We start from the raw sequence: 14,327 nt of genomic DNA on the forward strand, positions 1-14,327 counted from the left end.
GGGTCCAGCTCCTGCCCCTGCACAGGCACCCCAGCGCTCCCGCCGTGCCCCTTCCCGCGGGAGCCCGCTCGGTGCCCGAGCACCGCTGCTGGAGGCGCCCGCTCGGTGCCGGCAGGGGCGGCAGGCGGGGCCCGCAGCGGCACCGAGCACCCCGGGCTGGGCCGGCCGGGCCCTCCCGGCCGCCGGGGGAGCTGCGGGGCCGGGCCGGCGCCTCCTCCGCCCGCCGGCGCTTCCCGTCCCTTCCATTCCCTTCCCTTCCCTTCCCGTGCTCTCCCTTCCCGTCCCTCCCCGCCGCCGCTCCGCGAGGGGCAGGGCCGGGTCCCCCTTCGCTGTCCCCGGCCCGCGCGGCCCGGCCGCGGCTGCCCCGGTGAGGAGCGGGTGAGGAGCGGGTGAGGCGGGGCCGGGCCGGGCGGTGGCAGCGGCCGGAGCCGCCATAGCCGCGGGGAGCTGGGCCTGGAGCGCGGGGGTCGGGCCCGGCCCCGCTGCTCCGTCACTGCTCCTGCGGCTGGAAATGAGCCCCAAGCCCTGGGCGAGCCGTCGGGCACGGGGGCACCGAGGGGACTCTGACCCCGAGCCCGTGGTGGGGGTGTTTGTCCGCGGCGGCCGCGGGCCTCGGCAGCGCCGTGCCCTGAGGGAGCAGCAGCGGCCGGCCCTGCGGGGATGGGCGCTCAGGGAGCGGCTCCCCGGCTCTGCCTCCGCGCCGCTCTGACTCGAAAGCCAACTCAGCAAACTGTCCCCAAATGTAGAGCTGAGTGCGTCTACAAGATGCCTGTGCAGGATTTGAACCTTTTTGTGGTATTTTCAATCACAAATGGGACTGTTTCCCTGTTTGCATTACAGCACTGGAGCTACTGTTACTAATTAATTTTCCTGTGTTTTTTGGGGGATCAGTTTTCTTCCATACATCAGTGAAATGTCCCTGTGTCACCTGTGCCATCTCCATATTTCGTTATTTCCCCCCTTACAGCTGTCTTTACCTAATAACACACAGTTTGCTTTCTGACTTTTCAATATTCTGTTGGGCATTTTAAAAAAATTTATAAAGCTACCAGTATTTTTTTTTTCAACCTGTACAATACCTAATTATATTTCACATTGTTTTAGATTGGTTACCTGGGTTTTTCTAAAGTTTACTATGCTATAAAATAGCTGCCTCAAACTGATAATTTGAATTGGATGAATTAACTTGGTTGATGTTGCAGAGTGGTGGCAACTCTACAGAAAAGTTAAATGTCTTCAGAGGACAAGGAGGCTCAGGAGGACGAGCTGCTGGCTCTGGCCAGCATCTACGATGAGGATGAGTTTAAGAGAGCAGAGTCTGCCCAAGGAGGAGAAACAAGAATTTGTCTGGAGTTGCCTCAAGACTTCAAAATTTTTGTGAGGGGTGAGTTGAGATGTTTTGTGTTATCCAAGGGAGGCTTTACCAAGCTCAGGTGGTTGTTGAGGAATGACCTGAGGGAGCAGTGACTGCACAGAGCTGTGGCTCACCCTCTGCTCTGCTCCTTGGGGATTGTGTTTGAGCAGTTTAATCCTCGTGCACAGGACGTCCTCAGTAAACTTCAAAATCACAGATGAGAAACAGCACTTCTTCAGAATAATTAAGTTTCTTTATTGGGGTTTTATTCCCCCAGTGATATGTGTTTCCAGGCTCCTGGTTTGTGCAGAATCTGACGTTTCACAGTGCTGCTGTTTAACTGCTTTAATCACAGACCTCCAACCCTTGACATTTTACTGCACTGAGAGTTTTGTTATTTAGGGTGGAACAAAAGTTTTAACCCCAGAAATATATCAAATTAACCGACATTGGGTGCTGTCAGAAGCAGCAGCAGTTGGTTCATTTTCATTTTTCTGCTATTTCTCCCACTGGCTCAGGCAGTTCCACAGAGAGCCTCCAGAGCAGTGGCTTCGAGTACTCCGTGTGCTTCCTGCCTCCCCTCGTGCTGAATTTCGAGCTCCCACCTGACTACCCATCGACCTCCCCGCCCGTGTTCACCCTCAGTGGGAAATGGCTCTCCCAGGCCCAGGTTTGCAGAGGATTTTTTACATTTTGACTGCTGAGTAAGTTAATAATTAACAGTTAAGCAAAGTAAAATAACCAAGCTCCTCGGTTGGCTCTTTGTCTCTTGCTGGTTTTCATTTGAGTACTATTCTGAAGAAAGAAAACTTGCATCTGTGAGAACTATTTTATTCAGCATGAAAACTGCTGAATCTGAAATCAGCGTTTGCACTGAGGACTGTGTGAGGGGAGGAGCCCAGTGAGGAGTTACAAACTTACTGAAATCGGGAATTCTTTGTTCTTTCCCAGCTCAGCGCTCTTTGCAAGCACTTGGACAACGTGTGGGAAGAGAACCGAGGCTGTGTGGTGCTCTTTGCCTGGATGCAGTTTCTGAAGGAGGAAACACTGAATTACCTGAATATCTCATCGCCATATGAGTTGAAAATGTGCCCTCAGGGGAAGGGGCAGGGCCGGACACCAGCGGGGCCCCTCGAGGCTGGGAAGGACTGTGGGGGTGCCACAGGCTCTGCCACAGCTGAGGCGGAAATCGTGGATGCCAGGGCTGTGCAGGATGTGGAGTCCTTGTCCAGTCTGGTCAGGGAGATCTTGGACTTCGACCAGGCCCAGAGGAGGAAGTGCTTTAACAGTAAGATGTACTCGTGCAGTATCTGCTTCTGTGAGAAGCTGGGCAGTGAGTGCATGCACTTCACCGAGTGCAGCCACGTGTACTGCAAGGCCTGCCTGAAGGACTACTTTGAAATCCAGATCAGGGATGGACAGGTGCACTGCCTCAACTGCCCCGAGCCCAAGTGTTCTTCTGTCGCCACTCCAGGCCAGGTAATTCCCATGCACAGGGGCTGGGAGCTCTGGAACCCGACCCGAGTTCAGGGCCTGGCTGTGGCCCTGCATGCTGGACATTGGCAGTCAGAGTCATTTAGGTCAGAAAAGACCTCCAAGGTCACCAAGTTCAGCCTTTGACCCAGTCTCACCATGCCACTAAACCGTGTCAGGAAGTGCCACTTCCTTGGACACTCCAGGGATGGGGATCCAACCCTCCCTGGGCAGTTCCAGTGCCTGAGCACCATTTCCATGGAGAAATTCCTGCTGATGTCCACCCTGAGCCTGCCCTGGCCCAGCCTGAGGCTATTACCTCTTGTCCTGTCCCTGTTCCCTGGGAGCAGATCCTTGACCCCCTGTGACCTTTTGGAGAATCTAAAGTGGATTCATCCCAGCTCTTGGTATGTTTTCAGTGACTTGCTGTTTGTTGCTGCAGCAGGCTCAGAATTACAGATGCAAGGCATCAGGGAATCCCACACTGGTTTGGGTTGGAAGGGACCACAAAGCTCATCCAGTGCCATGGCAAGGACACCTTTCACTGTCCCAGGCTGCTCCAAACCCATCCAGCCTGTCCTTGGGCACTGCCAGGGATCCAGGGGCAGCCCCAGCTGCTCTGGGCACCCTGTGCCAGTGCCTGGGTGCGTGTGGGTGAAGGTTTGTTGCCTGCATGGGCTGTGTTGGCAGGTGAAGGAGCTGGTTGGGGAGGAGCTGTTTGCCCGCTACGACCGCCTGCTGCTGCAGTCCAGCCTGGACCTGATGGCTGACGTGGTTTATTGCCCCCGGCCCAGCTGCCAGACCCCCGTGATGCAGGAGCCCGGCTGCACCATGGGCATCTGCTCCTGCTGCAACTACGCCTTCTGCACCGTCTGCAAGATGACTTACCATGGGGTGTCCCCCTGCAAGGTCACTGCAGGTGAGTCGCCTCCCCTGGGCCCCACAGTCACCCACACACAGCTAAATCTTGGGTGGAAAAGTCCCAAGTTGGGCCAGGGCTTTCTGAGCTTTCTGAAAGGTGCGCTCATTTGAAGGAGGGCAGTTGCTGGCAATTAAATATTCCTTTGGTGAGACTCCTCAGCTCAGGAGCTCCCTAAACTGCTGGTTGTCAAATGCTGAGAGGCTGTAGCAGGGGAAGAATTCCTTTATATTTTTATTTGTATTGTCAGAGTTAATTCTGGAATCAGGTGGAGGCTTCTCTCTCTGGCCTTAAAATACTGTGACAGAATTTCATTAAATATATAGTCAGAAAAAAACCCTCAATTTTCAGTTTATTTTACATTGTTCGAATTCCATCAACAGATCTCTTTTATAATAAAACAGGGTAAAACTGCTGAATTTTGAGGCAGAGTTTTGGTTTTAATATTATCATCTTATATATTTTAATAGTTTTCTTGCTTTTTAATTCATGACATTATTGTTCTTTGAGAATCTTTGTGCTGCAATTAGCTGGACTTCTATATCTGATATCTTACTAAAGCTGTTTGGTTTGGTTTGATTTTGCCCCCCAGAGAAATTAATGGATTTGAGGAATGAATATTTAGAAGCAGATGAGACAAATAAAAGATTTTTGGAACAACGCTATGGCAAGAGAGTGATTCAGAAAGCCCTGGAGGAGATGGAGAGTAAGGAATGGCTGGAAAAGAACTCCAAGTCTTGTCCTTGCTGTGGGACCCACATCGAGGTGAGTGAGGAAGGAAAGGCTGGGGAATCATGGAACAGAAAATAACTCACAAGGAGGCAGTTCTGGGTGTGTTGGAGTCTCTAGGGAGAGGAAATCTCTAGGAAATACCAAGAGAACTTTCCATTTCTGTGTGGAAAAGGAGGTGAGGTGATATTTGTGGATCCCAAGGACTGGAGTACAAACAGTGACTGGTGGTCAGGCTCCCACACTAAACACATCCAGGCTGACTCTGGACCTGTATGAATCCTTTTGTTTTCCTGGTGTTTCAGGCTACCTCTGGCTCACACTAGAGCTGGAAATCAATCCAGCTTCAGAAAACGACTAATTTCCAGTATTTTTAGTATTATAACCAATTAGCAGTGCTGGGATTCCAGCTCCCAGTGAAAATACCAGTGTGTGGTGGAGCCAGGGGGGATCGTGCTCACTGTGCTGTGGTTCTGGGGGCTGTTGGCAGAGAGGCACTGAGGCCTGCCACAGTGGGGCTCTGTTACCACCATTTCTTGGTTTTTCCCCCAGAAACTGGATGGCTGTAACAAGATGACGTGCACAGGGTGCATGCAGTATTTCTGCTGGCTCTGCATGGGCTCCCTGTCCCGGGCCAACCCCTACCGGCACTTCAACGACCCCTCCTCCCCCTGCTTCAACAGGTCGGTGCTTCAGGGGCCCCTCCACTGCTGCAACACCTATTGGCTACTTTTCCTTACAGCCTCTCCCAGATTCTTTCCTGAAATTTGTAGCTACAGTTTAAGACACAGTGTCTCCTCTCAAATATTTGCACTAACAGTAAAAATCAGGAGTGATTTCAGGATACGGTTTTGCTTTTGAAGAGCTTCGGGTTTAAAATTCTGGAGGAGTCTTCTGAGCCTATTCCTGATTTTTTTGGTCAGGTCATGACCTCAGCCTTTCTGTGCTGCCACAGCCTGCAGGGAAGTGCTTCCCTGCCAATGCTCAGGAGCAGTTCGAGGATTTGGGGAAGAGCTGCTTCAAGGAGCTGCAGATTTGCCTGACATTCCCCTGGGGATGAGCCAAGGGACAGAGGTGCTGCTGTGGGACAGGTGACAGGCAGGTCACACCAGGGGGACAATGGCAGCCTCTCTTGTCCCTTCCACAGGGCACAGGTGGTGGTTTGTGATACTGAAAAAAGCAAGGGAACTTGCTGTACTGTTGTTGCATTTAGGGTGATAATTTTTTTAACATATTTGACTTTTTTTTGTGCCCTGATATCGCTGATTTTCTGTCTTGCAGATTGTTTCAAGCCATGCACATCAACGATGGGGAGTTCTGGGAAGGGGAAGATGATGCTCAGTAGCTTCCTCCAGCACCAAAAGGTGAACAAACCAGAGACAGATGCTTTTTGTGTCCTTTGTTTGCTTTTCACTTCCATTGTGTGACAGAAGAGTGGTAACTGCACTGCAGGATGCTCACACCTCAGAGCCTCTTGCCAAAACCAAAGGAGACCTTTTCCCCATCCTGGGATCAGGATCATCATGGAATGCCCAAACAAACATGTCCATTATTAAAGTCAGAAACTGGAAAAACATTGGAAAAAATATATAAAGAGGTGCCCCTTTTTTAAAAGCCAACAGACAAAACTGAAGCCTGAAATCCTGGAAGTATTTTGGGGGTTTCCTTTAGGGACAGTGACCCTTGCCTCGTGAATATTGTGGGGTTTGGGGTGCTTTGGTGGAGCTGTAGTGCTCTCTCTGGAGCTGCTTGGAATGGGGGAGTTTTCTGATACAATACAGAAATTTCTTCTGTATTCAGCAACAAAGTTTGTTGCTCTTATGAGTTTCCTGATGTGCTTCTCTGAAAAGCAGCTCCTGGCTCTGTCACTGGTACTTTCTAATGACATTAAAGCTGATTATCCCCAACCCCTCTTGTTGGCTGCTGTGCCTGAGCCTTTGCATCCCTGAGAGCTTGGGCAGAAAATGACCAACAGCCTTTTCCAGGGATTCCTGTGAGGTTGGTGACTCCCTGTGTTGCTGTTGGATTCCCTCACGTTGCCTGTCCTTGTTTTGGCAGGGATGAGTGCCAAGGCAGTGAGCTGAGGATGTGACCAGTGAGAGGGTGAAAAGTATCAGGAAGAGATGAACTTGAATTCTTCAAGATACTGACAATTACCTTGTGTTCTCAGTTGATGAAGTAATTTATTTTTTATTAACTCTTCATATAAGAGATTTGATGGTTGATACTTTTGCTTCTGGACTAGATCCTTTATTTCCACTGGTTTTGCACTTCAAATTATTTCAGTAACCGAATTGTTTCCCCTAAAATCTCAGCAAGTGGTTTTGAGTATGAAGGTGATTACTGGAGGCAAACACTGATTTTTTTACAAGTTTTTCCACTTGCAGAACAGTCTAAAAGTTTATTTGGAAACTAAAGCTGCATGTGCTGTGTTCAAGAGCAGTAAGGCCTGGATGGAAAGCTCTGGAGCTGAGACTCCTCAGGAATTGTGTGTGATCACAGCTCACTCAGTTCAGACTGAGAGTTAATAAATTTATGCTGGGGTGTGTGGCCAAAACAAGTGGTGCTTCAGTTCCCTGTGCAGAGGAGGAGTCTGCACTGTTGGAACTGGCACAGAGATTAAAAACATGGAAGGAAGAGCAAATCTCACCTCAGCTGAATCTCTAGGTCAGTGTGTAGGCAAAGTGTACGTTGTGGGTGGTTTGAGTTGTTTTTCCTGCACCTTTCACGTGCACTAAATTCACTTTAAGATGGAAAATGCAGTGTCCCTGATTGTCTTCCTTCTGGCATGGATTTGGCAGCACAGGTGTGCCCAGGTGCTCCTGGGAATGGGACAGCCCAGAGCCCCCACCTGGAGCTGGCAGGGATGTGTTCTGCTCATGGGATTTAATGCATGCAGAGTGCCCTCCCACCCCGAGGGCATTTCCCTCAGAGGAACACCTGCCAGCAAACACTGGGCAAGGAAGGGCGAGCAGCAGGAGCTCTTCCCACCAAACTGCCTCCAGAACTGCTTTGCTACTGTGAGCACACTGAGACCGAGCACCAGATACAGCCAAATGTCACCATTTAAAAAAATTAAAAGACATTTAGTGAAGAAAGTTACATTACAGATCAACAACTTACAAAACTTCTGTATAAAGACAATAAATGTTGCCCAGTTTTCTTGCCCCTCGTGTGAGAGCATTGGACAGAAATCCCAGGAATCACATTTCAGAACTGGTGGGGTCTTGGCTGTTGTTCACCTGTGTGGGGTGTCTGTAATTAAACAGGGGCTGAAGCCAGTGGGAACAGAGTGCTTCCTTTGGGGCTGGTTTGGCATTTCCTCAGAGAAATGGAAAATCCTAGAGAAGAGAGAGCACCAGGCATAGCAAATCATAGCTGGGCCTGAACATGAACAAGGGCTTTGTGTGTGACAGCAGTGACATCCTCAGGTGCCTGAGCTGCACCATGGACCCCGTGTGGGGGATGCTGCTGGAGCCTCTTCTGCTGAGGAGTCTCAAGTCCTACAGTGGCTCAAAGCAGGGCTCAGCCAGGGCTTTATCCAGTCAGTTCCTGGCAAGCTCCTAAGGAGAGAGCCTGCACAGCCACGGGGAGCCTGTCCCACTGCTTTTCTGTTCCCACAGTGGGGTTTTATCCTCTCCAGCAAGAGCATCGTGTCTCCACTCCCACCCCACTGTCCCTTCTCTTCTTCCCCCCAGCTCCATCTTCTTGCTGCCTTCTCCTGGCTGTGGCTTTCCCTTTTCCAGCTGGACAATCCTCTTTTCCAGGATTCTAATGTAAGAGCGTTTCATGGAGGAGGAAGGAATAACAGAGACACTTGTCCTAATTCAAGGAATACACCCCAAAGTTATCACCCACTTGTTTCTGAAACATTGTGCTTTTCATTTATCCTCACATTTCAGTTCTGCAGCCTTCGGTCTGTGATTACAGTCAGTTCACAGAACAATTCATTCTTCATTTCCTTCAGAGAATGAGTTGGTGGCAAAAGTTTGTGGAACACAGAACACTGGATCCCATCCTCCTTTGGTTAATTAAGGCAGGTGTTTGGCATCTGTCTCTTCAATGGAGAGAAGGAACCATATTAGCTAATTTAAGAACAAATATGAGATCAGTTTCTGCCTTTTGTCCCAGCTGTTTTCAGCAGCTGGTTCAGCACTGCCCCAGCACATTAATCACTGTATGGCTTCTTGGGCTGGCTCCTCTCCGCTCCCATCTCCTTCATGCTGTACAAGGGCTCCACGAGCTTGTTGTGAACCAGCATTAAACCTGATGGAGAGAGTCAAAAGGCAGTTTAAGTAGACATAATAAAGGAAAGTTCTCCTTCATTGGATGCTAATGGAATTAGACATTACTGTTGTCCTTGTGCCTTTGCTTCCACAGCAAGCATTAAGCATTTATCTTCACATGTACTACTGTGGTATATTTAAGGAATATACTCCTTTGGGAGTTACTTATACAGCAACACCTCTGCAAAGCATGGCTCGTGGCTCCTAAAAATGTAACAGAACAGCTGCCTGGCCTGGTCAAACATTCACCTTTGAAATATTTCACTGTTTTGACTTTGAGCTCCAGCGTGGCGTCCTCGTCGCACACGAACACGGTGTTGGGGTGCTGCTGGAAGGCCGACACCGTCCACATGTGGTTGACGCCGTCCTCGATGGCTTTGTACAGAGCAAAGGCTTTGTGGGCTCCTGTGATCAGGATCATCACCTGCACCCCCAGACACAGAGAGGGGCAGTCAGGGCCTGGCACCGGGCTCAGGGAGAGCCCAACCACACCCTGCCAAGCTGAGAATGGGGACACCCCTGTCACCCTCCCCACAGCCACTTCTCTGTGCTGCTGCTGCTCTGGCTGCTTCAGCTCTCAACGAAATCACAGCCTGGTGGGTCACTGCAATGATCCTTTGGGCACCTGCACACTGAGATTTAACAAGTGTAGATCAAGAATAGACTCCAGTAAAAGTGGTCCCACACAGTTTTCATGACCTGTCACATCAACTCAAGCTGATTTCTGCTGTTACTCTCCAGGTGAGATTCCTAACCAAAGACACCCTCTTAAACCTTCCTGGCTCCCTGGGGGAACAGCTGCTGCAGGGTTACACAAACACAAGTGCCAGCAGAGACAGAGCAAGAGCCTCTCCATGGTGTTGCAGGATGCCAGAGGACAGGAGGATCAGGCATTCTGTGGCAGGAATACCCTACACCAGAGGACACGTGGCTGCTCTATAACAGGATAACCTTTGGCTGCTCCAGAGGGACTGCAGGAAGCAACTTCTTATTTCCTCACCTCTCTGGCATCCATGACAGTGCCTACTCCAACTGTCAAAGCCATGGTGGGCACCTTGGAGAGGTCACCATCAAAGAACCTGGCATTGGCCAGGATGGTGTCCATGGCCAAGGTCTTCACTCGTGTCCTGGACACCAGACTGGATCCTGGCTCGTTGAAGGCGATGTGACCGTCGGGGCCGATACCTGGACAGGGACAGCGTCAGCACAGGCTCAGCTGTGGCAGCAGAGCCAGCAGCTCTCCCAGGAGAAGCACAGGCAGTGCTCCCGGGAACACAGAGCTGAGAAAAAACCCTGCAGTTCCTCTGCTCCAGCTCAGATTTGTGTCTGCCAGGAACAACAGCAAGGGCCCCCTCAGGAGCCACCAGACAATGTCCTGATTGCGCTGGGACAACAGAGCAAAGGAGGTGGCAGAACCTTATGGCAAACTGATGGGAAGAGCTGGTGTGGGAAAAGCTACTCCCAGCAGTTTCCTGTTGCCACTGACAATTGATAAATACCTCATATTTGTACAGTTCTAGCCCTTCCCGTTTCTCCTGCTAACACTTCCTGAACAATTCACTGACTGCACTGAAAGCCCTAAAGCTGGGAGTGTAGGTGGGGAGACAAGGCTGCCAGGACACTGCAGTGCCCAGGGCCATGGACCATGGGGTGGATTTCACTGCAAATGCACTGAAAGTGAACAATCCTGGCAATAAATGAGAGCTGGGGAGGACAGGCACAGCTCTGGGACAGGCTTTAGAGGCTGCTGCTCTCGGGTTCTCACCTCCAACAAAGAGCTCGATGCCTCCAGCTGCTTTGATTTTCTCCTCAAATGCATCACACTCTGCCTGGAGATCAGGGGCGTTTCCATCCAAGATGTGGACGTTTTCTGGTGAGATGTCAATGTGCTTGAAGAAGTTATTCCACATGAAGGAATGGTAACTTTCTGGGTGATCCCTCGGGAGGCCTGGTAACAGAACACGCAGGACTGAGGCCAAGTGGAACAGTATCACCCATAACAAAGCACTTCACACCCCTGCACTGGCTTTGGGGACAGAGCACTGCTCTCTCTGTCCTTTGTCAAACTCTCAGCTTTCAGAGTTGTTTTTATTTCCCTAAATACTAGAATTAAACTCAGCTCCTGTAAGACACAAGCCCATATTAATACACAACAGATGTTCAAAAAGCAGGTGTGTGCTGTGCCTCATCTCTCAGTACCTTTTTGGCCCTTTTCCCATTTCATATTAGTAAGAATTACTAAAAACTGTGCAGAAGTCTGGGAAATAATAATTACTGTATAATTATTGCATATTTGCCCCCTTAAATGCTGTAAACCCACACTGGACTGCTTATTCCCTAATGCTGCTTGATTGGGATTATTCACAGAAAAAAAAAAAAACCTTCTTGACCAGGATAAAATTAGCAGTAGCAAATATTTAGCTTGTATGTTTTTCACCTTTGGATCTATTTCTTCTGAGGAGACTGTTTCACCATGACTTCAGAAATGGCATAACTTTGCTATCTCAGCAGGAGATACCAGAGGGCACTCAGGGAACACAGTGGTCTTTGTAAGGGACCTTTATAATCCCAGAGCAAAGGTGGAAGGCAATGCTGCACGCTGAGCCTGCAGTGATAAGCTGCTCCTTGCCTGGTCAGTACCTGAGTGCAGCTAACACACAGCAGTGTCTGTGAGAGTGTGTGCAATACCGGGCAACACCCAGCATCCAGTTTTGTCCATACGTTTTCAAACCTGTGGAAACATTTCAAATTTCTTCCATAGGTTTTCAAATTATCCCCCCTTGCTCATTCCCTGGAGGTGTTGAAGGAAAGACTGGATGTGGCACTCAGAGCCATGGTTCAGCTGACACCAGGTGTGGGGTCAGGCTGGATGACCTCAGAGCTCTTCTCCGTGCTAACTGATGCTGTAACTCTGTGAAATGTTGGTGCTGTAACTCCGAAATGTTGGTGCTGTAACTCCAAAATGTTGGTGCTGTAACTCTGTGAAATGTTGGTGCTGTAACTCTAAAATGTTGGTGCTGTAACTCTGTGAAATGTTGGTGCTGTAACTCCGAAATGTTGGTGCTGTAACTTTGTGAAATGTTGGTGCTGTAACTCTGAAATGTTGGTGCTGTAACTTTGTGAAATGTTGGTGCTGTAACTCTGAAATGTTGGTGCTGTAACTTTGTGAAATGTTGGTGCTGTAACTCCGAAATGTTGGTGCTGTAACTCTGTGAAATGTTGGTGCTGTAACTCTGTGAAATGTTGTCCATCTTACCTGCACAGGTGGATTTCGGGCACCGCCAGGCTCTGCCGGGATAAGGGCCCAGCAGCTCCCGGGCAGGGACAAAGGCGACAGGACAGGTGGCTGCGGCACTCACCCACGTACTCGTCCATGTTGAAGGTCTTCACGTACTTGAAGGAGAGGTCCCCGTTGCGGTAATACTCCACCAGTTTGCTGTAGCAGCCCAGCGGGGTGCTGCCTGCGGGGAGCGGCCGCCTCAGCCGGGGCAGGGCCCGCGCTCGGCCCCGGCCCGGCCGCCCCCCGGCACCCACCTGTGGGCAGCCCCAGCGTGAAGAAGCGCCCGGGGCCGGGCCCGAACTGCACGATGCGGTTGCGGATGTATTTGGCCGCCCACTCGCTGGCCTGCGAGTAATTCTCCAGGATGATGAGCTTCATGCTGGGGCCGCCCGGGACCGCCTTCGCCGGGGATCGCCGCTGCCTCCCGGACCGCCTCTGCCCGCGATCGCCGCCGCCTCCGCGGATCGCCTCTGTCCGGAACCTCCGCTTCCTCCCGGCTCGCCCTGCCCGGGATCACTTCCGCGGGTGGGCGGGGAGCGCCGGGCCCGGCCCCGCCGAGCTGGGGCTGGCGGAGCGCGGCGGGAGCGAGGCGCTGCGGCTGCCCCGCGCTGCTCGGGGAGCGTCCCCGCACGGCCAGGCACAGCTGTGGGAAGCAATGCTTCCTCCAGCTACACTGAGACGGCCGGAAATATCCCGATGTGGTTCTGCTGGAGTGTCACCATCGCAGCACGGATCCGCCTGACTCTGTCCGATGTGGTTCTGCTGGAGTGTCACCATCGCAGCAGGGATCCACCCGACTTGTCCTTCAGCTTTTCAGCCCTAAAGCGAATCTCCCAGCCTTGTTCCACCAAAACGAGCTGTTCTCACGCTTGAACTGTTCTGTAGGGACTCACTCTGGGCCATGTTGGGGTCGTTCTGCGGGATGCAGAGACCATGATCTCTGTGTGTCCTTGCTCCTGGCACATGGTATCCCCAAAACACCTTCCTGCTGTTGCTCCAGCTGCCTTCAAGCTCTCATGAAAATGTGCCCGACCTCTCCTTGCACAGGCTTGGCTCATTGTTGGGATACAAAGCTCTTACTTCAAAGTTAGACTGATTTTCAATTTCATCAGAAGAAACAATGAGCTACAAATTGCTTTGCTGGGATGCAGGCCATGCAGTTACTTCTCATTTTAATAATTTAAATGAGCTGGCTAGAACCAGTGCTCCCGGCATTGTCTCTTCCTGGAGAGGCCTTGGTTTGCGTCGGGACGGGAATGATGGGTGTGGCGGGCTGTGGGCAGACACGGGAAGAGTTTTAGGCCACAGAGACTAAATAAATTCCGTGGCCGTGTGTTTCCCTGAGCAGTGTCAGCCCACGGGCAGGTGTCTCGGTGGCCGCTGTTGGGTGAGCTGCTGGCAGCAGCGACATTCCCGGCTCTCCCGCAGGGCAGGGCAGCCTGGGCTCTGGTTCTGTGGGACACAGCTCCTCACTTGTGCCATCGGGGCCGTTTCGGTGCGACAGACCCGTGGCAGGAATCACGGCAGCGGAGGGTTCAGAGGCACAGCACCGAGGTGCTGGGCCGAGCGGGGGCTGTGCCCCGCTGGGATGGGGGGCATGGGGACCTGGCCGAGGTCTGGACCCTTCCCATCCTGGAGCTGCTTCAGTCCTTTCTCCAGGATGCTGCCGGCACGAAGGACACCTGGTGAGCGCACACCTGACCTGCACACACACCCTGGGAGCTCTCCCATCACCCCTACTGTGGCACAAGTGCAGATTCTGTGTGCAAAGCCAAAACTGCTGCAGGGCTCGGCACGGAGAGAGCACCGGCACCGCCACTCCCCAAAGAGCCCTCAGCGGCTCGCTCGGCGTTACCAAGGAAACGCGGCCAGCGCTCGGAAATTTCGGAAGAGCAAATACTGGAGGCACAGCCCGCATAGGAACTGATGGCAGGAGACACCAAGGACTTCCCTCGGCGGTGAGCTCTAGGGCAACAACCGGGGTGACCTGCGGGTTGTGGGCTTTGTCTGCCCTCAGAGCGGCCTGCGGACAGCCTCACCTCATCCCCTGCCTCCACCTCACCTGCCCTGCCTCTCCTGGGACGAGTGGAGAGCTGCTGCCTTTGGCGTCGGCCTTGCAGCCCCCGCAGAGCTGCTCACACAGCGCCGTTGTGGGGATGGGGTCGGTGAAATCCACGTGTTGGAGGGCTCTGACTGCACAGGTGTGGCTTTCATCTCCCCTGCGAGTGGCTTGGGCAGCTGCAGTGCACAAAGATGCAGGAGGAGCCGACAGCTCCCCGTAAAAGC

General features: G+C 51.9%; 2 protein-coding genes across 4 annotated transcripts; one reads left to right on the plus strand and one right to left on the minus strand.

The window, feature by feature from the left end:
• The first annotated feature begins 155 nt into the window (after nt 1–155).
• RNF14 (ring finger protein 14) lies at nt 156–6,702 on the plus strand. 3 transcript variants are annotated; one of them, XM_053956281.1, is made up of 9 exons: nt 156–367; nt 1,203–1,384; nt 1,873–2,024; nt 2,306–2,833; nt 3,518–3,746; nt 4,339–4,511; nt 5,028–5,158; nt 5,757–5,839; nt 6,534–6,702. In XM_053956281.1, exons 2-8 carry the CDS (start codon nt 1,231–1,233, stop codon nt 5,818–5,820), a joined length of 1,431 nt encoding a protein of 476 aa, XP_053812256.1. In that variant the 5' UTR covers nt 156–367; nt 1,203–1,230; the 3' UTR covers nt 5,821–5,839; nt 6,534–6,702. The 3 variants fall into 3 exon arrangements, with proteins under 3 accessions (XP_053812256.1, XP_053812257.1, XP_053812255.1); XM_053956282.1 differs by lacking the exon at nt 6,534–6,702 and having other exon boundaries at nt 157–378; nt 5,757–6,387; XM_053956280.1 differs by lacking the exon at nt 6,534–6,702 and having other exon boundaries at nt 157–367; nt 5,757–6,387.
• Nucleotides 6,703–7,522: 820 nt separating this feature from the next.
• Nucleotides 7,523–13,009, minus strand: GNPDA1 (glucosamine-6-phosphate deaminase 1). The gene is made up of 6 exons (XM_053956287.1): nt 12,296–13,009; nt 12,121–12,222; nt 10,527–10,709; nt 9,762–9,946; nt 9,011–9,185; nt 7,523–8,741 (listed from the first exon to the last, which is right to left on the minus strand). The coding sequence occupies exons 1-6, from the start codon at nt 12,417–12,419 to the stop codon at nt 8,644–8,646; spliced, it is 867 nt and encodes a 288-aa protein (XP_053812262.1). The 5' UTR covers nt 12,420–13,009; the 3' UTR covers nt 7,523–8,643.
• Between the last annotated feature and the right edge of the window lie 1,318 nt (nt 13,010–14,327).

Source organism: Vidua chalybeata, chromosome 15 (genome assembly GCF_026979565.1).
Source record: "Vidua chalybeata isolate OUT-0048 chromosome 15, bVidCha1 merged haplotype, whole genome shotgun sequence".
Lineage (NCBI taxonomy): Eukaryota > Metazoa > Chordata > Aves > Passeriformes > Viduidae > Vidua > Vidua chalybeata.

Excerpts from the sequence above, each read along its gene's own strand:
- RNF14 (XM_053956281.1), top strand. The coding sequence starts at position 1,231 with ATGTCTTCAGAGGACAAGGAGGCTCAGGAGGACGAGCTGCTGGCTCTG. Across the intron at positions 2,025-2,305 it reads AATGGCTCTCCCAGGCCCAG|CTCAGCGCTCTTTGCAAGCA; the intron begins GTTTGCAGAGGA and ends GTTCTTTCCCAG. Across the intron at positions 5,159-5,756 it reads TCCTCCCCCTGCTTCAACAG|ATTGTTTCAAGCCATGCACA; the intron begins GTCGGTGCTTCA and ends TCTGTCTTGCAG.
- GNPDA1 (XM_053956287.1), bottom strand. The coding sequence starts at position 12,419 with ATGAAGCTCATCATCCTGGAGAATTACTCGCAGGCCAGCGAGTGGGCG. Across the intron at positions 10,710-12,120 it reads CAACATGGACGAGTACGTGG|GCCTCCCGAGGGATCACCCA; the intron begins GTGAGTGCCGCA and ends TTCTGTTACCAG. Across the intron at positions 8,742-9,010 it reads AACAGTGAAATATTTCAAAG|GTTTAATGCTGGTTCACAAC; the intron begins GTGAATGTTTGA and ends TCTCTCCATCAG.